Source organism: Vulpes vulpes, chromosome 16, assembly GCF_048418805.1.
Source record: "Vulpes vulpes isolate BD-2025 chromosome 16, VulVul3, whole genome shotgun sequence".
NCBI classification, from domain to species: Eukaryota; Metazoa; Chordata; class Mammalia; order Carnivora; family Canidae; genus Vulpes; species Vulpes vulpes.
In genome coordinates, this window is record NC_132795.1 from 19161734 (window position 1) to 19187013 (window position 25280).

General features: G+C 35.9%; 1 protein-coding gene and 1 pseudogene across 16 annotated transcripts in view; both read right to left on the minus strand.

The window, feature by feature from the left end:
- CARF (calcium responsive transcription factor) overlaps positions 1-25280 on the minus strand; it is a 105969-nt gene that overhangs the window by 76718 nt on the left and 3971 nt on the right. For 14 of the 16 annotated variants that reach the window (XM_072741996.1, XM_072742001.1, XM_072741991.1 and 11 more), the window contains exons 2-5: positions 24716-24883; positions 9622-9739; positions 7487-7714; positions 258-378 (exon numbers count right to left, since the gene is read on the minus strand). In XM_072741996.1, the coding sequence (XP_072598097.1) occupies positions 258-378; positions 7487-7714; positions 9622-9699 (427 nt within the window). In that variant the 5' untranslated portion in view covers positions 9700-9739; positions 24716-24883. The remainder of the gene's footprint in view (positions 1-257; positions 379-7486; positions 7715-9621; positions 9740-24715; positions 24884-25280) is intronic. The other 2 variants (XM_072741994.1, XM_026002518.2) reach the window with 1 other exon arrangement.
- Positions 14603-14704, minus strand: LOC112922969 (U4 spliceosomal RNA; annotated as a pseudogene).

A 25280-nucleotide genomic window follows, 5' to 3' on the forward strand; every position in this document is an offset into this window, starting at 1 on the left:
TATTTTATGCTCACTGGTGATTTGGGAGGAAGCAAGAGTCAACCAGCTTCATTGAATTCCAAAATGAAATAGACAGCTAACCTAGACAGGAGTTGAAAAATGAAATTTATTTGAGCTAAAAACACGTTTTTCTAATTATTCAGTTCGCAATCTTACCCAAAGAGATCAATTTTAGCCAAGTTTCATGAGGTGATTTTCTGAAATATACATCTGTTCTTTAAAAATTCTCAAATCCCCTGTATCTCATGATTACTCACCCCGAGTACTATTCACATCCGCAAGCTGCCCCTGAGGTATAATCACTTGTGCCATTCCTGTCTGGGTAGATGGAATTACACGGAGCACCTCTCCATTTTCTGATGGATTAGCAACAATCATCTTGGAAGCATTAAAAAAGAAATCAGATACATAAGCCAACAAGGATTTAATAGAAGACATACCTATCTATATGGTAGATCCTATTATTTCCATCATTTTGTAAATGAAAATACTGAGGAACATAAAAAATTTTATCCAAAGTTTCAGAACTGGTAAGTGGTAAAGCTAGGATTCAAAACAGGCAGTTTGGTCCTAGTTTCTATAATCTTAACCACTTATGGTATTAATCATTATACATGTATGAGGCCTAATTACTTAGTAATGTGAACAAGGCTCTGACTGGACTAAACATATTTACTCTTTTTCTACTTACTGTATGATATCCCTATGTCTGAATTATTTGTATGGTAATCATTTATTCCATATTTTAAGTCATTTTCATTAGTTTAAAAACAGTACCTTGTTAGATATCTAATTAAACAGAATTTATTTTTATATCTATGAATTTATATATATCCTGTCATGGTCCATAAGGAATACCATAAAATACCCCCAAATTCTGAAAATATAAGAAAAATCATATGTTTATTATTTCCTTTTTTCCCTTCAGTTTAACAATTGAATCCATTGCCCTAAATTTAGAGGACTGTCAACTAAAACGGTATCTGAAGAAAAACATTTTGAGCCTATTATTTGAAAATAAAGCTAGGGATGCCTGGGTGGCTCAGCAGTTGAGCGTCTGCCTTTGGCTCAGGGTGTGACCTAGGGGTCCTGGGATCGAGTCCCACATGGGGCCTGCTTCTCCCTCTGCCTATGTCTCTGCCTTTCTCTGTGTGTCTCTCATGAATAAAAAAATCTTAAAAAAAAAAAAAAAGAGAAGAAAACTAATATATTATTTGAAAATAAGTTTATCCTGTATTTCCAGGCTTTTCAGACACCTTGTAAACTTTATTACCTACCCTACTACTCTTCTATTGACAGTTACTGTTTTACCCAAAGCCTGTTATTCTCAGTTCTCCCTCAAGTAACTCTTTGTAACCATTCTACTTTCCAAGACTGCCTTTATACTATGCACGAAAACATGACTGATGCCTGACAGAGACTGTAGTCCTAGTTTTAAGAGGGTCATTTGAAAAAAATTAAATTTGAAAAAAACTTCAATAAAGTAGATGCTTTAAATACATAAACATTTCCCAGAAATTAAGAGTAAGTAATTGTTACCCTCCCTTATCAAGTTTCTTAAGATAAAAATATCTTGCTATACCTCTTATCACTTCATCATGAGAAAGCAACTGTAAACTCTGATGATGATAACTGCTTTACATTTGTTGAGTGCATACTAAGTGGGAGGACTTTACATGCATAACCGTATTTAATCTTTATCACATGTATATGAAGTAAACACATTTTATACTTGAGGATATTGTCACAAGAGGTTACACAACTTATGCAAGATAACACAGGGTTATACAGTGGTGAGTTGAAATTCAAACCCAATTCAAACTACTCTGTATTGCTTTCCATTATCTAATGATGTTACTTAACCTAAAAAAAAGACTAAAACAATACAAAAAATACCGCTGGACTTTAAAAAGTAACAGCAATAATATGGTTTTAAATCCTTTACTCCTCAAATGAGATTAAGTATTTGTAAAAAATATTCCATTCATTCTTAGAAAATAAGAAATATTGCTGTGATTACTACTAAATCCAAACAAAACACATATATTTATAATTTATTCAATCATACAAAAAATTCATAATTAAGAATGATCTGTGGAATATCCTCTTAATTTTGAAAATATGTTTTCTATGTACAATGGAGAAGAATCTCCTTCATTTTCTCTTTCCTTAGCTAATTCTATCTGGTACCTAAAAAAATATTTTCAGTTCATGTAATTTGATAATGGTGACAGTATATTACTTTTACTATTCTAAAAGAAGTTAACTATTTTTAATCTTATAATGGAAACAAATAGTTTTGAAAAGTCATCTGTTGAAATAAGCATTCTATTTGAGTCAGGCATTGACATTATCAGAAAACCTTGGCTAATAAGTAGTCATATATACTGGGCTCTTTGTGTACTGTACAATATATGTAATAAATCCAAAATGCCATCCCCGTTTCACTTGAAAACCTCTTCATCTATTGCAGATTCAGTCACTACAGAATCTTTACTACTTCCTTTATAACTTCTACATAAACAAAATTGATTGAAAGAAATATCCTTTAAAAAAGCTCCATTTGGTGGGAGATGTTGAAAATGGGGAAGGCCATGCATGTATAGGGGGCTTTATGAGAAATCTCTATACTTTCTGCTCAGTTTTGTTTTGAACCTAAAGTTACTCTAAAAGGTGGTCTATTAAACAAAACCCCCCGAAATTTCCACTATATTTCCCAAAACATCACTGCCTTTTAAAATTTTTATTTTAATTCCAGTTAGTTAGCATACAATGTTACATTAGTTCCAGGTATACTGATTCAACAATTCCATAAATCACGCAGTGCTCATCATGATAAGGGCACTCCTTAATCCCCATTATCTATTTTACCTTTTTCCCCAACCACTTCCCCTTCTGGTAACGACTAGTTTGTTCTCAATAGTTAGGAGTCTGTTTCTTGGTTTGACTATTTTTTTCCCTCTTTGTTCATTTGTTTTGTTTCTTTTTTGTTTGTTTTTTTTTTTTTTGAGTTTCTTAAATTCCACTTTTAAGTGAAATTTGTCTTTGACTGACTTAAGTGAAATTTAGTTTAATTTAAGTGAAATTTGTCTTTGACTGACTTATTTGCTTAGCTTTATACTAACTCCATCATGTTGTTGCAAATGGCAAGATTTAATTTTTAAAAAAAAATATTTTATTTATTCATGAGAGACAGAGAGAGAGAGAGAGAATGAGAGAGAGAGGTAGAGACCCAGGCAGAGGGAGAAGCAGAATCCATGCAGGGAGCCTGATGTGGGACTTGATTCCAGGACTCCAGGATTACGCCCTAGGCCGAAGGCAGGCGCCAAACCGCTAAGCCACCCAGGGATCCCCAGGATTTTATTTTTTTAATGGCTGAATAATATTCCATTGTATCTATACCTCATTCTTCTTAATCCATTCATCAGTAGATAGAAACTTGGGCTGTTTCCAAAATTTGGCTGATGTAAAAAATGCTGCTATGAATACAGGGTGCGTGTATCCCTTTGAATTAGTGTCTTTGTATTTGGTTAAATATCCAGTAGTGCAATTGCTGGATTATAGGGTAGCTCTATTTGTAACTTTTTGAGGAAACTCCATACTTTTTTCCCCAGTGGCTATATCAATTTTCATTCCCACCAACAGTGCATGAGGAGGGTTCCTTTTTCTCCACATTCTTACAAACACTGTTGTTTCCTATGTTGTTGATTTTAGCCATTCTGACAGGTATGAGGTGGAATCTCATTGTAGTTTAGATTTGCATTTCCCTGATGATCAGGATGTTGATCTTTTCATGGGTCTGTCGGCCATATGTATGTCTTCTTTGGAGAAATGTCTGTTTGTGTTTTCTGCCCATTTTTTAATTGGTTTCTTGGGGTATTAAGTTTTATAAGTTCTTTAAATATTTTTTTTTTATTCTTTAAATATCTTGGATACTAACCCTTTATCAGGTATGTCATTTGCAAATATCTTCTCCCATCCTGAAGGTTGCCTTTTAGTTTTGCTGATTGTTTCCATCACTGTGCAGAGCTTTTTATTTTGATGAAGTCCCAATACTTTATTTCTGCTTTTGTTTCCCTTGCCTCAGGGGATCTAATCAGAAAAAAGTTGCTACAACCTATGTCAGAGTTATTTGTGCTCTCTTCTAGGAGTTTTATGGTGTTGAGTCTCACATTTAGGTCTTCAATCTATTTTTAATTTATCTTTGTGTATGGTGTTAGAAAACAGTCTAGTTTCATTCTTTGTTTTTTCATAGATCTTTCCTAAACTTTATTTTTTTAAATTATTTTTGAATTTAAATTCAATTGATTAACATATAGGGTATTCTTACTTTCAGAGTTAGAGGTCAGTGATCCACCAGTCTTATATAACACCCAGTGCTCATTATATCACGTGCCCTCCTTAATGTTTATCACTCAGTTACCCCATCCCCCCACCCTCTCCCCTCCAGCAACCCTTAGGTTTGCTTCCTATGATTAAGAGTCTCTTATGGTTTGTCTCCCTCTCTGATTTTGTCTTGTTTTATTTTTCCCTCCCTTCCCCCATGATCCTGTTTTTTTTCTTAAATTCCACATATAGGTAGGATCATAATCATAATTGTCTTTCTCTGATTGACTTATTTCGCTTAACATAATATCCTCTAGTTCCATCCATATCCTTGCAAATGTATGATTTCATTTTTGATGGCTGAGTAGTATTCCACTGTGTGTGTTTGTGTGTGTGTACATATATACACACCACATCTTTATCCATTCATCTGTCAATGGACATCTGGGCTATTTTGGACACTGCTACAAAATAGCCACAAATAGTTGGCTATTTTGGACACTGCTGCTACAAACATTGGGGTGCGGGTGCCCCTTTGGATTACTACATTTGTATCTTTGGGTAAATACCTAGTAGTGCAGTTACTGGGTCATAGGGTAGCTCTATTTTCAATTTTTTGAGGAACTTATATACTGTTTTCCAGACTGGTTCCACCAGCTTGCATTCCCATTAGCAGCTGAAGAGGGTTCACCTTTCTCCACATCCTCAACATCTATTATTTCCTGACTTGTTCATTTTTGCCATTCTGACTGGTGTGAGATGCTATCTCACTGTAGTTTTGATTTGTATTTCCCTGATGCTTTGTGATGTCGAGCATTTTTTCATGAGTCTGTTGGTCATTTGTAGGTCTTCTTTGGAGAAATGTCTGTTCATGTCTTCTGCCCATTTCTTGACTGGATTTGTTTTCTTTTTTGGGGGTTGAGATTGATAAATTCTTTGTAGATTATGGATATTAGCCTTTATCTGATAAAACATTTGCAGTATTTTCTCTCATTCAATATATTGTCTTTGGGTTTTGTTGACTGTTTCCTTTGCTGTGCAAAGCTTTTTATCTTGATGAAGTCCCAATAGTTTGTTTCTGCCTTGTATCCCTTACCTTTGGAGATGTGTCTAGTCAGAAGTTGCTGTAGCCAAGGTCGGAGAGATTGTTGCCTTTGTTATCCTCTAGGATTTTCATGCATTCCTGTCTCACATTTAGGTCTTTCATCCATATTGAGTCTATTTTTATGTATGGTGTAAGAAATAGTCCAGTTTCATTTTTCTGCATGTAGCTGTCCAATTTTCCCAACACCACTTGTTGAAAAGACTTTTTTCCATTGGATTCTCTTTCATGCTTTGTTGGATATTAGTTGACCACAGAGTTGATTTTCCATTTCTAGGTTCTCTATTCTGTTCCACTGATCTATGTGTCTGTTTCTGTGCCAGTATCATACTGTCTTGATGATCACAGCTTTGTAATAGAATTTAAAGTCTGGAATTGTGATGCCACCAGCTGAGAACCCAAAAGACTTCACCCCCAAATTGCTAGAACTCTCAGGAATTCAGCAAAGAGGCAGGTTATAAAATCAATGCACAGGGACACCTGGGTGGCTCAGCAGTTGGGCTCTGCCTTTGGCCCAGGACAAGATCCTGGAGTCCTGGGATCGAGTCCCACATCAGGCTCCCTGCATGGAGCCTGCTTCTCCCTCTGCCTATGTCTCTCATGAATAAATAAAATCTTTAAAAAAAATAAAATCAATGTTAAGAAATCAGTTGCATTTCTATGTACCAACAATGAGACAGAAGAAAGAGAAATTAAGGAGTCAATCCCATTATAATTACATAAAAAATGCTTAGATACCTAGGAATAAACCTAACCAAAGAGGCAAAGGATCTACACTCAGAAAACCATAGAACACTCATGAAAGACATTGAGGAAGATATGGAAAAATGTTCCATGCTCATGGGGAAGAACAATTATCATTAAAATGTCTATGCTACCTAGAGCAATCCAGACATTCAATGCAATCCCTATCAAAATACCATCAACTCTTTTCACAGAGCTTAGAACAAATAATCCTAAAATTTGTATGGAACCAGAAAAGACCCTGAATAGCCAAAGTAATGTTGAAAATACTTTCTTATAATCTGTTTCTTACATTTATTTCCATGCTTCATGCCACAGATCTTCTATTTCATAGCTTCAGATAACCCTCTGCATTATCTCCTACCTCAGACAAATCACCTTTATGACCACTTTGTATAGAAAGTTTAATACAATTACAAAGAGAATGGGAACTCTAACATTTTTTAGACTAAAAAGAATGACTTTAATGTGCTTTTAAAATAACCCTTCATACAATAGGACATAGATTAACTCTAGAATGGAAACAAAAGAGGGATTAATTTTAGGTAAAATGGTTGCTCACCTGTGGTATAACTTATAACTGAAGTTATAATTTTTAACATAATTTTTATTATGAAATTAATAAATACCCATTGTAGAAAATTTGGGAAACAGGTAAATAAGAGATATGTCATTCTTCATATAATTAATGTAAGGATATTCTTATTAATCAGAGAAAAACTTAAAAGTTTTTCTTAGTAATTATCTTTATTTTAATCAAAACCATCTTTCATTTCTTCTACTCAAACTATAAACTTGGCCATAAATACTTCAGCTAACAGTTTAAAGCAATATTTTCACTTTTATGCATTGTTATTTACATGGCACATACATATCTACCCATCAGTAAAGGTATGTCTAGTTGCCAGTATACCACTGGTACTTCCATTGCTTTCTTTTGCTTTAAGAGACTGCAAATTAGTGACTGAGAGGTAGGTAAAGCAATAACCTTGAGTTCAGTCAAATGTATACACAAAAATAAATATAAGTTACATGTAAATGCTGGCACTAGTTACAAATTATGACACATTTCCAACTAATCTCAAAGTGACAGCGTACCTAGACATAGTGGCTGGGAAGTACTGGTTTAGCATTCTATTAAGTAGTCCCAAAAGGAAATCTTTTAAAATCTTCACATAACTTAAAAATGAACATCATGGAAACAGTATTTTCAGAGCAATGCAAATCAACAGTTTCAAGAAATAAAGGTGATCTAATAAGGTTATTACATTTTGCTTAATAGCATAAAACAAGTTATTTCTAAAATACACTCACCATTTGTGCATTAGAATCCCCCAATGACTGGAGTTCATATTGTATAGGTTGCCCATTTTGGTCCACTAGATGGAACTGTTCTGCAGAAAGAGTCTGTGTCTGAGTCAGGGCCCCTGGTATATTCTGTGATGTGAGTGAATTATCTGCTTCATGAGAAGTGATGGGTAAATCTCTAGGAGAATCATTCTGTCCAAAGGAAGGATCCCTGGAGTCCATACAGGTTAGATGCTTTTGCAAAGAAAAAAAAAAAGCATTTGGGTGTTTGTAAAATATAATGTCACAATGCATATTTTTAATTTTTTTAAAAAAGATTTTATCAAGTAAGCTACACCCAACACAGGGCTCCAACTCACAAACTCAAGATCAAGAGTAGCATGCTCTACTGACTGAACCAGCCCAGCGTCCCTAATGCTACAATTTAAAAAAAGAAAAAAATAGAAGTTTATCTCTGTGAAAAACAGTATGGACATTCCTCAAAATTAAAAATACAACTACCCGGGATCCCTGGGTGGCTCAGCAGTTTAGCACTTGCCTTCGGCCCAGGCCATGATCCTGGAGTCCTGGATCGAGTCCCACATCAGGCTTCCTGCATGGAGCTTGCTTCTCCCCGAGCCTGTGTCCCTGTGTCCCTGTGTCCCTGTGTCTCTGCCTCTCTCTCTTTCTCTCATAAATAAATAAAATCTTTAAAAAATAAAATACAGGGCAGCCCGGGTGGCTCAGCGGTTTAGTGCTGCCTTCAGCCCAGGGCATGATCCTGCACCCCGGGATCAAGTCTCACGTCGGGCTCCCTGCCTGGAGCCTGCTTCTCCCTCTGCCTCTCTCTCTCTCCTCTCTATGTAATCTCATGAATAAATAAAATCTTAAAAAAAATAAAAAATAAAGTACAACTACCCTATGATCCAGTAATCAAGCTACTGAGTATTTACCCAGAAATACAAAAACACTAATTCAAAGGGATAGGTGAACCCCCAATGTTTATAGCAGCATTATCTACAATAGCCAAATTATGGAAACAGCCTAAGTGCCCAATGGCTGATGAATGGATATTCAGCCATAAAAAAGAATGAAATCTTGCCATTTGCAACAAATATGGATGGACCTAGAGAGTATAATGCTAAGTGAAGTCAGTCAGTCAGAGAAAGACAAATACCATATGATTTCACTCATATGTGGAAATTAAGAAACAAAACAAATGAACAAAGGGAAAAAGAGAGAGTAAGAAAAAGACTCTCAATTATAGAGAACACACTGATGCCTACCAGGAGAAGGAGTGGCAAGTGAATGGGTTAAATAGGAGATGAGGATTACAGAATGTACTTGTTTTGGGCTTGTTTAGTTTTTTTATAAAATTTTTTTTAAGTAGGTTCCATGCCCAGCGTGAAGACCAACACAGGGCCTAAACCTCCAACCCTGAGATCAAGACCTGAGCTGAGATCAAGAGCCAGATGCCTAACCAACTGAGCCAGCCAAACACCCCAGGAGTACACTTGTGATGAGCACTGGGTGATATATGAAATCACTGAATTGTACACCCGAACTAACATAGCTATAGTGGAATTTAAAATAAAATATATAGAATGTTATAATAAAAATAGAAAGATTAATTTTTCAGTAACTTTGCTTTTTCCAAGAGTTGCCAATTCATATATACTCATATAGACAGAAAGCAATTCTTAAGTGAAATTGTTGATTTTTATATTTTATTTCAGTTTTATTGAAATAAAGTTGTCCGTGGGAATACAACCTGAAATCATGATACATAATTCAAAATAGACTTTTAATATGTAGATTTTTATGAATACATTAAAAAAGCTCTATATAATAAAATTAAATGTATAATAGAATTGTGGATAAAGGTTAATAGTCTTGAATACAACAAATGTAACACTATTTCTTATATGTAAAAAAGCATTTTTTAAAAAAGATTTATTTATTTATTCATGAGAGACACAGAGAGGCAGACACACAGGCAGACAAGAGAAGCAGGCTCCCTGCAGGGAGCCCCATGTGGGACTCAATCAGGGATTCTGAGATCACACCCTGAACCAAAGGCAGATGCTCAACCACTGAGCCATCCAGGCATCCTGAAAAAGTTGTTAAATGGAATGGAAAAAAGTTCCCAGTTGAATTCCTACCTCATATACATGAGAATCTGTTTTTGATTCTTCGGAATCATTATGGTTGACTCTTAGTGAATCATTAGCCTGTTCCATGCTGGTATATTCAATTCCATTTTCTTCTGTTATTTAGTAGCTGAAAAAATATAAGTATGTGATTAAAGCACTTAACATTTTTATGGAATGTTTGTCTTAAATAAATCTCCCATTTCCTCTATTGTATTACCCTATAAAATTCAGATTAAATCATTTCCATTTTTTTTAAAGGGAATTCTCTCTCTTTTTTTTTTTTAAGATTTCATTTATTTATTCATGAGAGACAGAGAGAGAGAGAGAGAGAGAGAGAGAGAGAGGCAGAGACATAGGCAGAGGGAGAAGCAGGCTCCATGTAGGGAGCCCGAAATGGGACTCCATCCCGGGTCTCCAGGATCACACCCTCGGGCTGAAGGCGGTGCTAAACCACTGAGCCACCCGGGCTGTCCAATCATTTCCATTCTATAAGGAAAATAAACATTTTTGGTAAATGACTTGCCAAAGCACCAGAACACATTTAAGGCAAAGCAGAGATTACCATTATGTAGTTCCCTCATCTTATTCTTTAAAAAAAAAATTTATTCATGATAGACACACACACACAGAGAGAGAGAGAGAGAGAGAGAGATAGAAGAAGCAGGCTCCATGGAGGGAGCCTGATGGGACTTGATCCTGGGACTCCAGGATCACTCCCTGGGCCAAAGGCAGACGCTAAACTGCTGAGCAACCTAGGGATCCCCCCCATCATCTTACTCTTAATTACACTCATGTACTAGTTAATTAAGATTGTTATTATGGGACAGGTATTTTTCACTCTTCCAAATCCTTCTAAAATTCTCATTTTACAAAGATTTAATACCAATAAAGGTTCTTAATTTCATAAAATGCATAATTTCATGGGTATGCATTAGATAATTTTAGAAAAGATGTTTTGGTGTAGAGATTTTATACACATAGCTTTTACCATAACATACATTATACCACTAATATTGGCTTGACAAACTTTGAAAATAAAGAAATATATATTCCAAAAAGTTTGAGCCACATAGGCTGAGTACAGTGGTTAGCACTGGTGGGGATTTTGTCTTTAAACACACACAAACACACACACACACACACACACACACACACACACACACACACTGCCCCCTGGGGATATTTGGCAATTTCTGGAAATATTTTTGGTTGTCAAAAACTGAGAGCAGAACACTACTGGAATCTAACAGGGAGAAGCTAGAGGTCCTGCTAAATATTTTTAAACGCTCAAGGTAGCCCCCACAACAAAGACGTCAATGGTGATGAGGTTCAGAAACCTTGGCCTAATATATTATAATGAATACTTAATTCTCTATTACTTTAACATAAAATAAACTTCACGTAACATTTTTAAGAACCCACACATTTAATTTTATTTTTCATAAGACGGTATAAATTCTTTTTAAAAAAAACCCTGAAAATTGGGGCACCTGGATGGCTCAGTCAGTTAAGCATCTGCCTTTGGCTCAGGTCATGATCTCAGGGTCCTAGGATCAAGCCCCAAGTCTGGAGTCCCTGCTCAACATGGAATCTCCTTGTCTCCCTCTTCCTTGGCCCCCTCCTCACTGTGTGTGCCTTCTCTCTCAAATAAATGAATAAAATCTTAAAAAAATAAAATAAAATAAAAATCCTGAAAACTGTCTTTTAAAATTAATATGCATTAAATTAAAATTTTTGTTGTTTTTGGTGTATAGTTCTATGGATTTTAACACATGTGACCACATCACAACCAGGATATACAATAATTCAATCATCCTAAGCACTAATACAAATTTATATATCTTGTACTTAATACTTAGTTGGAAATAAATTTAAAAAATAATAATTTTTTAAAAAGATTTAGTTGGTACATGTTTTTGAACACACTAAAAACTTATTCTTCTGTGATAGCATCCACACATACATTTGCAAAATTAACCATTTCAGGAAATTTACAAGGTTCTCATTTCATATTTCCAAAATATTATAAATACTTCTAATCATACATAAATTGTAATAGGTTAAAAATCAGTCTTATTTTTAATAAATATAAAATATCTTAAAATTGCTTCTAAGATTTTAAATTATCACTTGTATTCTAATTTAATTTACTATAAAAATCCCCAAAACTCTTACCCTCTGAAGTAAGAGCAGTTTTATTTTATAATGTTCTGGTTCTATTTTGAATTTTTTATTGATACATATAAAATTTAGGAATAATATCCTTTATATATGGTTTAAAAAATAAAACAAAGTTCTACTAATGGCATAATGGCATATTAGATAATAGAAGGCTCTCTTGCTAGAAAACAAGAAACAGAAAGTTGATCTAAAACAAAATATTTTGAGACTGAGAGCTGCTACAAGAACTAACAAAATCAAAGGTCATTCCCTACCCTCTATGATCCCTCCCCCCATAAAAAGAAAACCAAATGCTGAGAGCCAAAACCCAAGTGATAAGCACAAGCAAAGAGGAAAATTTCTGCAAGAGCAGTGCTAATACACAGGTTTAATGGTTGGGAAAATGGGGCTAGGATAAGTAGTTCTTAGGGGAGAACTTAAAATCCCCAAATAAGGCTAGGAACCTGAAAGATCCTGAAACAAAAGTTTAGTCTAGCTTAATGCAGTTACTATTTGGAGGAACACAAACCCAAGTAAGGCATTAGTATTCTTTACATTAAGATTCAATATAAGCTTGGGGCTCAGTTGGCTAAGTGAAGTGTCTACCTTTGGCTCGGGTCATGATACCAGGGTACTGAGATGGAGCTCTGTGTAGGGCTTCCTGCTCAGTGGGGAGCCTGCTTCTCCCTCTCCTCCCTGCTCCTACTCTCTCTCACTATTTCTGTAACTATCTATGTCTCTCTCTCAAATAAATAAATGAAATCTGAAAAAAAAAATTAAACATAAGCTTAGAGTGCCAAAAAAAACAGGAAAATTATCAAAAAAAGAGTCAGCACCCCCTATAAACTTCAAATATTGGAATCATCTAACAGTGAATATAAAATAATCATTTAGGGGCACCTGGGTGGCTCAGTTGGTTAAATGTCTGCCTTCAGCTCAGGTCATGATCTCAGCCCCAAGTTGGGCTCCCAGCTCACTGGGGGGTCTCCTTCTCCGGCTCCCTCTGCCCATCCTCCCACCTCCCGTTTGTGCTCTCTCTCTTAAATTCTTAAATAAATAAATAAAATCTTTAAAAAAATCATTTAATGTTCAGAGAGATATATATGAATGAATCATAGGAATACTCAAACAACAAGACTGAAAAGTTTAATCTGAAGGAAAACCAAATAGAATTTTCAGAAATTAAAAAATATAAGTCAATGGATATATAAAATAGAAGAATACATGCAGAAGAAAGAACTACTAAATTTAGAAGTCAGATTTTTAAAAATTACTCAGAATGCATCACAGGACAAAAGAAGGTAAAAAATATGAAGAAGAAAAAAAAAATATGAAGAAGAGACTTAAAACTAGGAAAAATAGAGTAAGTATAGCATACTTACAATTGGAATCTCAGAAGAATAGAAAAGAAAAAATGAGAGACAATATCTGAAGAGATAATGGTTAACAATTTTTCAAAACTGAATACATGAATCTACAAAGTACAAAATGTATCAAAATAAATAGAAAGAAATTCATAATCAATGTAATAGAAGTACAAAATTCTGAAGAGAAAGGAAAATCTAAAATGTAACTAGAGAGATGAGATCACCCTCCTCTGGAGTACTGACATTAGGCATATATATAGTGCAACAATGGTGGAAGTCATGGGAATTAAAAAAAGTAATTATCACTATATGATTACATATGCTCAAATATTTTCTCACAAAACAGGGTGAGAAAGATACTTTAAGATTTTAAAAAATAGGGGATCCCTGGGTGGCTCAGCGGTTTGGCGCCTGCCTTTGGCCCAGGGCGCGATCCTGGAGTCCCGGGATCGAGTTCCACGTCAGGCTCCCGGCATGGAGCCTGCTTCTCCCTGCCTGTGTCTCTGCCTCTCTCTCTCTCTCTTTGTCTCTCTATCATAAATAAATAAATAAATCTCTAAAAAAAAATTATAAAAAAAAAAAAAGATTTTAAAAAATAGAGTTTACAATGAATAGATCCTGCATGAAGGAAAACTCTATTACAGAAAATAAAAATGATACCAGAAGGAAGCCCTGAATGCTAGAAAAATGGTAAGCTAGCAAATTAAAAGCTCTATGAAAAATCTAAATAGGGACGCCTGTGTGGCTCAGCGGTTGAACATCTGCCTTTGGCTCAGGTCTGAGTCCTAGATCAAGTTCTGCATTCGGCTCTCTGCAGGGAGCCTGCTTCTCTCTACCTGTGTCTCTATCTCTCTGTGTCTATCATGAATAAATAACTAAAATCTTAAAAAAAAAAAAAAAAAAGAAGAAGAAAGAAGAAAAATCTAAAGAAACACCATCTGTATAAACGATAATGCTATTATAATTTTGTGTATGTGTGTTTTAAGAATAGAAGTAAAATACCGAAGAACTAAATAAAATACATGTAACTCAGGAGGGGATGATGGCAGATAAACACAGTATATCAAAACTGCTCAGAGGGAAATTTAGAGTAAAAATGCCTATATAAAAAAAAAAAATCTCAAAACAACCTGACTTTATTCCTCAAAAACAAATAAGAGCTCACTAACCTGAAATCTAGCAGAAGGAAGAAAATAATATAGATTAGAGAACAGATAAGCAAAATCGGAATAGAAAAACAGAAGAATTGGGATCCCTGGGTGGCGCAGTGGTTTGGTGCTTGCCTTTGGCCCAGGGCGCGATCCTGGAGACCCGGGATCGAATCCCACATCAGGCTCCCGGTGCATGAAGCCTGCTTCTCCCTCTGCCTATGTCTCTGCCTCTCTCTCTCTCTCTCTGTGACTATCATAAATAAATAAAAAATTAAAAAAAAATTAAAAAAAAAAAGAAAAGAAAAACAGAAGAATTAATTAATCTAAAAGTTGACTCTTCAAAAAGTTTTCAATTAGCAATAATCGTGCCTCGAATAAACCTTATTGGCTATGATACTGTCCCTGCGCAAAGCTTGGTTCTTCAAAAAGATTAACAAAATTGAAAAACGTTTATCTAAAAAAAAAACTTTATCTAGACTGACAAAAAAAGAAAGACACAAATAACTAAAATCAGAAATCAAAGTGTGGACATGACTAAAAAATTTTACAGAAACTAAAAGGATTATGAGAAAATACTAAGAACAAAAGTACAACTATCCCTATTCATATATGGTCTTATATATAGAAAAGCCCAAAGAAGCCCCAAAATACTATCAGAGTTAATAAATTCAACAAAGTTATAGGATATAAGATCAATATGCAAAACTCAGTTGATTTCTCTATACTAGCAATAAACAATCAAAAATGAAATTAAGAAAATGATTCATTTACAGTTGTATCAACAAGAATAAAATAGTGGGGCAGCCCCAGTGGCACAGCGGTTTAGCGCTGCCTGCAGCCCAGGGCGTGATCCTGGAGACCCTGGATCGAGTCCCACGTCGGGCTCTCTGCATGGAGCTTGCTTCTCCCTCTGCCTGTGTCTCTGCCTCTCTCTCTCTCTCTGCATCTCTATGAATAAATAAATAAGATCTTTTTGAAAAAAAAAAGAATAAAATAGTGATGAATAAATTTAAGAAAGGAAGTATAAGCCTTGTACATGAAAATTATAAAATGTTGCTGAAAAAATTAAATAAAATCTAAACAAATGAAAAGATATACTATGCTCCTGGAATTGGAAGACATGAACATGGTAATACTACCCAAAGCAATCAAGAGATTTAATGCAATCCATATCAAAATCTCAACAGCCTTTTTTCAGTCATGGAAAAGTCAAATTCACATAAAATTCCAAGGAACCTGAATAGCCAAAACAATCTTGAAAAAGAACAAAGTTGGAGGATTTATTCTCTGCAATTTCAAAACTTACTATAAAGCTACAATTCTCAAAAGAATGTAGTACTGACTTAAGGATCGACACATAGATCAATGGAGTAGAACTGAGAGTCCAGAAAGAAACTCTAAACATCTATGGTCAAATAATTTTTAACAAGGGTGCCAAAGGCATCTAATGAAAATGAACAGTTTTCTTCAACAATTGGTGCCAGGACAACTGAATATTCACATACAAAATAATGAAGATGAACCCTTACCTAATAGTATATAAAAAGAAATTCCCAACCCAAAATAGGTCAATAACCTAAATGTAAAACACCATAAAATTCTTAGGAGAAAATATAAGGGTAAATCTTAATGGCCTTGGATTTGGCAATGGTTCCATAGCTAGAACACAAAGAAACTAGAATTAAAATGAAAAATTATAAATTGGACATTATCAAAATAAAAAATTTTGTGCAAAGAATATCATGACAAGAACAAAAAGACAACCCACAGACAGGAGAAATTTTTGTAAATCAAATATCTGATTAGGTCTAGAATATATAAAGAATATACAAAGGGGAGGGTACCTGGACTAGTCAGTTAAGGTGTGATTCTTGATTTCAGCTCAGGTCATGATCTTGGGGTTCTAAGATATAGCCCCACATCAGGCTCCACACTTAATCGGGCAACTGCTTGGGATTCCTTCTCTCCTGCCCCTTTGCCCTTCCTCACTGAGCTCTCTCTCTCTCTCTCTTCAAAATAAATAAATAAATCAGTAAAAATAACATAGAAAGAACACCTACAACTCAAATAAAACAACCCATAACATCCCTATTTAAAAATGTACAAAGGAGGGATCCCTGGGTGGCGCAGCGGTTTGGCGCCTGCCTTTGGCCCAGGGCGCGATCCTGGAGACCCAGGATCAAATCCCACGTCGGGCTCCCGGTGCGTGGAGCCTGCTTCTCCCTCTGCCTGTGTCTCTGCCTCTCTCTCTCTCTCTCTCTCTGTGACTATCATAAATAAATTTTTTAAAAAATGTACAAAGGAGTTTAATAGATATTTCTCCAAAGAAGACATAAATGGTCAACAAGCATATTAAAAAGATGTTTAAAGTCATAGTCATCAGAATTATGTAAATCAACGCAATAATGAAATACCAGTGGACAGCTACTGGATGATAATACTTTTTAAAAAAGAAAACAACAAGAGATGTCTGAGTGGCTCAGTTGGTTGACCGTCTGACTTCTGATCTCAGAGTCATGAGGTCAAGCCCTGTGTTGAGCTCCACATTGGATGTGGAGCCTACTTTAAAAAATTTTTTTAAAGAAAATAACAATGATGAGGATATGGAGCAAATGGAATCCTCATGCATTGCTGATGAGTATGTAAAATGGTGCAGGTGCTATGAAAAAGTTTCACAGTTCCTTAAGAAGTTAAACATAGTATTACCATATGACAGCAATTCCTCTCTAGGTATACACCCAAAAGAACTGAAAACCAGCGTCAAATATACACTTGTACATAAATTTTCAGAGCAGCAGTATTCACAAGAATCAAAAGTAGAAACAACCCTAATGTTCATCAACTGATAAACAGATAAACAAAATGTGTTACATCCATATAATGGTATAGTATTCAGCCACAGAAAGGCATGAAGTACTGATAGAGGGCAGCCTGGGTGGCTCAGCAGTTTAGCGCCACCTTCAGCCCAGGCCGTGATCCTGGAGACCTGGGATCGAGTCCCATGCCGGTCTCCCTGCATGGAGCCTGCTTCTCCCTCTGCCTATGTCTCTCTCTCTCTCTCTCTCTCTCTCTCTCTCATGAATAAATAAATAAAATCTTTAAAAAAAGAAGTACTGATTGATGCCAGAACATAGATAAATCTCAAAAACATACTGATAGAAGCCAGACACAAATTGTCACACATCACATGGTTCCATTTATATAAAATATCCAGAATGGATAAATTCATATAGGCAGAGCGCAGGTTGGTAGATGCTAAAGGCCTGGGGAAGGCGAGAACAGGAAAAAATTACCTATTGAGTATAAGATTTTCTTTTGGGGTAAATGGAAATATTTTAGAACTAGATAGAGGTAATATTTATACAACACTGCGAATGTAGAAAATGTCACTAAACTGTTCATCTAAAAATGATTAATTTTAAGTTATATGAATTTCACCTGTTCTTTAAATTTCCTACCAAAAAGAAAAAACATATACATATATAAATGTGTGCGTGTTATGTGAGTAGGGCAATCAGGAAAATGTAAATATGGACTAGATATTTATTAAAAATTGCTTTTTTAGGTATGTGAATGATATTATAGATGAAATTATATGTTATGATGTCCAGGATTTGATATCCTCTTCTCTCTGTGCCTGCTACTGACCTGGGTTTTCTCTTGTGTGGCCCTATGTGGCACGCCTTCCCTCCTCTTAGGAACTGTGAGTAATAAACTCTTTTCAGTGGCAATCATCTCCTGATTCATTGACCTCACCATATATGAAGAGAAATAAAATCTGTTTTAAAACAATCATAAAGGGCAGCCCCGGTAGCTCAGTGGCTTAGCGCCGCCTTCAGCCCAGGGCATGACCCCGGGGTCCTGGGATCGAGTCCCATGTTGGGCTCCCTGCATGGAGCCTGCTTCTCCCTCTGCCTGTGTCTCTGCCTCTCTCTCTTTCTCTCTGTTTCTCTCATGAATGAATAAATAAAATCTTTAAAAAAATAAAAAAAATAAAACAATCATAAACATATGAATCCTAAAATCCTAAATAAAATCTCAGTGAACAAAATCCAGCAATAAATAATAAAAATAACACATCTCATTAAATGTAAGACATCAATGGCTTTAAGTACACCCGACATGGGGACTAAATTTAGAGTACAATTTTGTATAAACAGTATGATACCAATTGCCTAAAACAGTACAATGGCATAAAAATTATGAAAATTTTTGAGATAAAATATATGCAAGATCTATGCACTGAAGTCCGTAAAACCTAGATAGGAGAAATTAAAGAAGACCTAAGACAATGAAAAATACATACCGTGTTTATAGAATAGTTGACTCAATATTGTTAAGATACTGAATTGATATCTATAATCAATTGCCTACTTTTTTTTTTTTTAACACACAAGCTGAGCCTTTGGCTCAGGTCATGATCTCAGGGTCCTGGGATCAAGCTCCATGTTGGGCTCCCTGCTCAGCTGGGAGTCAGCTTGTCCCTCTTCCTCTTCCCCTGCTCATTCTCTTTCTCTCTCAAATAAATAAATAAAATCTGGGATCCCTGGGTGGCGCTGCGGTTTGGCGCCTGCCTTTGGCCCGGGGCGCGATCCTGGAGACCCGGGATCGAATCCCACGTCGGGCTCCCGGTGCATGGAGCCTGCTTCTCCCTCTGCCTGTGTCTCTGCCTCTCTCTCTCTCTCTGTGACTATCATGAATAAATAAATAAAATCTTAAAAATAAATAAATAAATAAATAAATAAATAAATAAATAAATAAATAAATAAAATCTTTAAAATTAAAAAAAAAACACCTCACAAACTGATTCTAAAACTCATATGGAAATTCAAAGGTTGGAGTGCCTGGGTGACTCACTCAGTTAAGTGTCCAACATTGATTTCAGCTCAGGTCATAATCTCAGAATTGTGAGACTGAGCCCAGGACTGGGCTCTGCACCCGGCATGAAGCCTGCTTGGGATTCTCTCTTCCCCTCACCCTATCCTTCCCCTGCCTCTCCCTCTCTTAAAAAAAAAAAAGTTCAAAGGTTAAAATAGCCAAAACAACTTTTGAAAAGAACAAACAATTGGAATTCTTACACTACTTGGTTTTGGGACTTGTTATGAAGTTAGAATAATCAAGATAGTATGCTATTAGTGTTAAGACAGACAAATAGATCAATGGAACAGAAGAGAATCCAGAAACAGACCTTCACATATATAGTCAACTGCTATTCTTTTAAGATTTATTTATTTGAAAGACAGAGTGAAAGAGAGCAAGCAGGGCAAAGGGACAGAGGGGGAGAGAGAGATAGAGAATCTCAAGTAGACCCCCTGCTGAGCACAGAGTCCAATGATGCATGATCCTGTGACCCTGAGATCATGACCTGAGCTGAAACCAAAAGTCAGACACTCAACTGACTGAGCCACTCAGGCGCCCCAAGTCAACTGCTTTTTGATAAAAGTGCCAAGGCAATTAAGAGAGAAGGGATGGTCTTTTCAACAAATGGAGGTGAAACAATAGCTATATGCAAAACAATAAACAACCCTATCTCAAACCATATAAAAAAACTAACTTGAAACAGATCATGACCTGTAAAACTATAAAAGGTCTAGAAGAAAACATAGGAAAAAAATCTTTGTGACTGTGGGTTTGGCAAAAATATCTTAAACATGACACAAAAAGCATGAAAATAGGACTACAAACTAGACTTCATCAAAATTAAAAACTACCAGTTATAAAATAAGTAAGTCATGTGGTACCTGGGTGGCTCAGTTGGTTAAGTGTCCAACTGTTGGTTTCAGCTCAGGTCACAATCTCAGGGTTGTGAGATGGAGCCTGGAGTCAGGTTCCTTGATCAGCAGGGAGTCTATTTGAGATTCTTTCTCTCCCTCTTCCTCTGCCCCTTTTCCTATGCTGTCTCTCTATATACAAAATAATAAATCTTAAAAAAAAAAAAAGATTCCAGGACACATGGGTGGCTCAGTGGTTGAGTGGCTACCTTCAGCCTGGGGCATGATCCCAGGGTCCAGGGATCAAGTTCCGTATCCTGCTCCCTGCAGGGAGCCTGCTTCTCCCTCTCCCTATGTCCCTGTTTCTCTCTCTGTCTCTCATTAATAAATTATTTAATAAATTCTTAAAAAAAAAAAAGATTCCCACCCTCTCTCTCTGCACTTCCTCCCTGCTCAATCTCTCTCAAATAATGATAACAATAAAAGGCACAAAAAGTACAGCACACAGAATATATATAGTCAACAGCATTATAATAAATTTATATGATAATAGATGATATCTACACTTATCACAATAAGCATTTAACAATATTTATAATTGTCAAATCATTATGTTGTACACTTGAAACTGCTATGTCATACATACCTCAATTGAAGAAAAAAGGCTATTAAAGCCACAAAAACACATGGAAAAACCTTAAATGCATATTGATAACTGAAAGAAGTCACTCTGAAAAGGCTATATATTATATGATTTCAAATATATGACATTCTTCAAAAGGCAAAACTACAGACACAAGATCAACAGTTGCTAGAGGTTGAAAGATTTTTATTGTGATAAAACAATGCTTTCTGATACTGTAATGGTGGATACATGACATTTGACACAGGTTTTGTCAAAATCCATAAAATTACAGAATAGTGAACCTTAATGCAAACTGTAGATTTTTGTTCAAAATAATGTATCAATATTGGTTAACTTTAAGAAATATACCACACTAGAGGAGCCTGGCTGGCTCAGTCAGTGGAGCATGCAATTCTTGGTCTTGGGGTTATGAGTTCTAGTCCCAGGATGGGCATAGAGCTTATTTAATAAATAAAAATTAAATCTAAAAAATGTACCACAATAATGCAAAACGTTAATAAACTGTGTGTTAGCAGATAGAAGAAGGACAGGGTATGTGGGGGGGTGGATACAGATATCTTTGTATTCCCTGCTTGACCTTTCTTTCTTCTCTTTCTATCTTTTTAAATTATTATTTATTTTAGAAAAAGAGAGAGCGCACAAGTGGGAGAGGGAAAGAGAATCCCAAGCAGACTCCACGCTGAGCACAGAGCCCAAGGCAGGGCTCGATCCCACCACTCTGAGACCACAACACAAGCCAAAACCAAGAGCTGGATGCTTAACTGACTGTGCCACCCAGGTGCCCCTTCTCAATTTTTCTGTAAATCTACTGATTTTCCTGTAAATGTCCCAACATACGGAGTAGGAAAATAAAGAACACCACTCAAAAAGAAACTTCTTACAGAGTTAGACTCAACTGAAAATAAAGTCCTATTGAGGGATGAATTAAAACTAAAATAATTGGGTGGTGCCCTGGTGACGCAGCGGTTTAGTGCCGCCTGCAGCCCGGGGTGTGATCCTAGAGACCCGGGATCAAGTCCCACGTCAGGCTCCCTGCACGGAGCCTGCTTCTCCCTCTGCCTGTGTCTCTGCCTCTCTCTCTCTGAATAAATAAATAAATAAATCTTAAAAAAAAAACTAAAATAATTGCTGTCAGGAATACAATTCAAAAAAAAAAACAAACAAAAAAAAAGGAATACAATTCAATTTTTTAAAGTAAATTAAATATATTGAAATATTCACTATCTAAACATAATGACATCAAGATTAAGAAATATTTTTGAGATGCACCTGAATAAGACAGTTGGTTAAGCCTCCAACTCTTGGTTTTGGCTCAGGTCATGTTCTCAGGGTTGTGAGATCAAGTTCCATGTCTGGCTCCATGCTTAGTGTGGTATGTGCTTAGGACTCTCTCTCCCTCTGCTCCTCTCTGCACATATCCCTTACCTCACACTCTAAAATAAATAAATCTCTAAAAACAACAAAAAACCCAACAGAATATTTTTGAGAGCTCTTTGAGTTTTAAATATAAGCACATTATGAAAAAATAGATGAAGATTATTAATTTTTCATAGCTATATAATTTAATGCTTATTATACTAATTACTATATAGAATTATTAATAATCACTCTATATTCTGTGATGTAGAACTTATTACCACCATTCTAACAAAAAAGGAAATTGAGGCTTACTGCTCACGGTTATAAGGTTATCAATTACTGAGCGCTATGGTAAAGCACTTGGGTTTTATTTTGTTTTTGAAGATTCCATCTATTTTAGAGAGAGAGCACACAAGAGAGCACAAGCAGGGGTAGCAGCAGGGGGAGAGGGAGAAGCAGGCTCCATTCTAGGACTCCAGGATCATGACCCAAGCCAAAGGCAGACCCCAACCAACTGAGCCACCTGGGCGCTCCTAAAAGAAGTTTTTCTTTTTATTTGCTTATTTGAGAGAAAAAGTGGGTGGCAGCAGGGGTTGGGGCATAGGGAGAGGGAGAGGGAGAAACAGACTTCCTGCTGAACGTGGAGCACACCACCTGCTGGATCTCACAACCCTGAGATCATGACCTGTGCCGAAATCAAGAGTCGGAGGTTTAACCAACAGAGCCACCCAGGTGCCCCTAAAAATGTTTTATATATTTCATTTTATATAATCATTTCACAACCCTGTGATTCATTTACTTGCTCCAATTTACATAAAGGAAATAAGACTCAGGCAATTAAGCAACTTTCCCAAAATTACCAGTATACTTAGTGGCTGAGCAAAGCCCACTCTTTGTTATTACAATAGGAATTTTATCAAACTAACAGAGTAAAACTCCCTCCTTCTTTAATTAGTCATGGCTTTAAATCTTTTTTTTTTTTTTGATAGGTTAACAAATTATAGATGCTAAAAAAATTCTTTGTTAATTTTGGTCTCAACTTTTCCTAATTGAAATTCAGCTAGAGGCCGTCCTCAAAGCACTCCTGCAAACAATCTAAACATCTCTAATCCCTTGAAAAAGCTAGAGTTCTAATCTTGTAGGCGCTGCAGTAACTGAGAAAACATTCTGCAAAAAGATTCAAAAGTGGGACTTGGGAAGGAGTAGTGAAAAGTGCAAACAGCTTAGGAGAAAGAATTCTAAAAACCCACTACCAATCTCCTAATAGCTGTCCTGATCCTATTACAAATTATCCCTACTGGCCTACTTTTTTATTTTTTATTTTTTCATTTTATTTACTTTCTCTTACCCTAGCTGAAATTTTCATTGGAGTTAACAAGGATTTTCTCTTTTTTGGGGGGCGTGGGGAGTGGGCAGGTAATGACAATCGTTTATTTTATACATTATAGAGAAAAATTTCTCTACTTATTTTTTATCTTGTGTGCCTCAAAAATACATGCAGCATGCATAATCCCAGGGAAAGCCTCAAAGTTGAGCCACAGTTGTCTAAAAGGCAAAGATTTATTAGGATTTTCTCTTAAAAGAAAAAACTCAGGTTATCTGGGTGGTGCAGTCAGTTAAGTGTCTGCCTTCAAGCTCAAGTCATGATCCTGCAGTCCTAAGATGGAGCCCCCCATGGAGCCCCACAGTGAGCCCCACATTGGGCTCCACACTCAGCGGGGATTCTGTCTCTCCCCTGGCTCATGCTCTCTCTCACTCTCTCAAATAAATAAATAAAATCTTAAAAAAAAAAAAAAAGAAAGAAAATCTGGACAGAGTATCAGTCATTACCAAATTTGTGTGCATTTATATAGCTCCCTTCATTTAAGATGAGTTCAGAATAGCTACCCTGGAAAGCTTAATTTAAAGGTGAGAAAGCAAGTACACTTGAAGTTTACAACATTTAAAAGGGCTTCAGCAGAGGTCTGAGCTCTGCTGCAATGAAGAGGACAGAATAAATGCCCTAAGGAACTGGAGCAGCAAAGGTGGTGGGGATGTTGTTAACAGAACACTGCCAAACATAAACCACCTACTTCAGGACTTTGTTCAAACTGGAATTTTGCCACTCAAAGATATTTTTCCACTGTATTTTGAAACTGAAAACTCAAAATTTCCTTTTCAGTATGTAGATCTATACAAGTTAAAGAAGTTTTTTGTGTTTACTGGGAAAATGCTATTTAAAGTCGTTTTTTTATGGAAAAAGGAGCTTCACTATCTATTGACTAGCCCATTGTTGAATTGGAAGTTGAAAGTATATTTCTATGTTACAGACATCCTTTCCAAAAAATTTTTTTTTAAATTTGAATGAAGCGAAAAGAAAAGTAATACTACTTCCTCCCTTGATTTCCCCATCAAAATGCGTTAAGACTTTACAATCCTGACAACTGCAGGATAACTTAAAATATCCAATTTTCCTGTCTAATCTCAATGTCAGAATAAGCTAGATAGAAATTATAATCCGTAACTTTCAATTAACTATGTCAAAGTGAAATTTTTAAGAAAGAAGATATTAAGTAGCTAGGTATAAAATGCTTTCTTCCAACTGGTAAGCACAAACAGAACGAAGTACCTGTATACCAAGTATAATTTCATTTTTCATTAATAGATAATAGACAATAGTTAACTTTTATAAACCTGTTACTTTCAATTAGTTAAAAATAAAAGTATTACCTTCAGATAGTAGTTCAAGTTTAAATTCAGGCCTCAGGCATTCTACTATTCTCAGAAATGCCCTCTCTTGTCCACTGAAGTTCCTCCTTTTGGGAGCACTAAATCATGACAGTTGTGGCTTCATCTGTTTGAGAGCTATAATTACATCTTCACAGCAGCATTTTTTTTCTGTAATGAGAAGGTATTCAATGTATTTTCTTTTCCTACATATGAAGAAAACTATTAGATTTTACAGGTTTTATTATAAAATAGCCATTACAAGCCCAGTACAGTAGAACCCTAAATTGAGTTAGTTGAAGAAAACTAAAAGATTAGGACTGAATTTACAAATAACTGCATGTGACTTAACCTGTGTCTGTTTCCTTATCTAAAATTAAGCATTTGAGGGGACCTCTGGGTGGCTCAGCGGTTTCACGCCTGCCTTTGGCCCAGGGCGTGATCCTGGAGTCCCAGGATCGAGTCCCGCGTCGGGCTCCTGGCATGGGGCCTGCTTCTCCCTCTGCCTGTGTCTCTGCCTCTCTCTCTCTCTCTATGTCTATCATAAATAAATAAAAATAAATCTTTA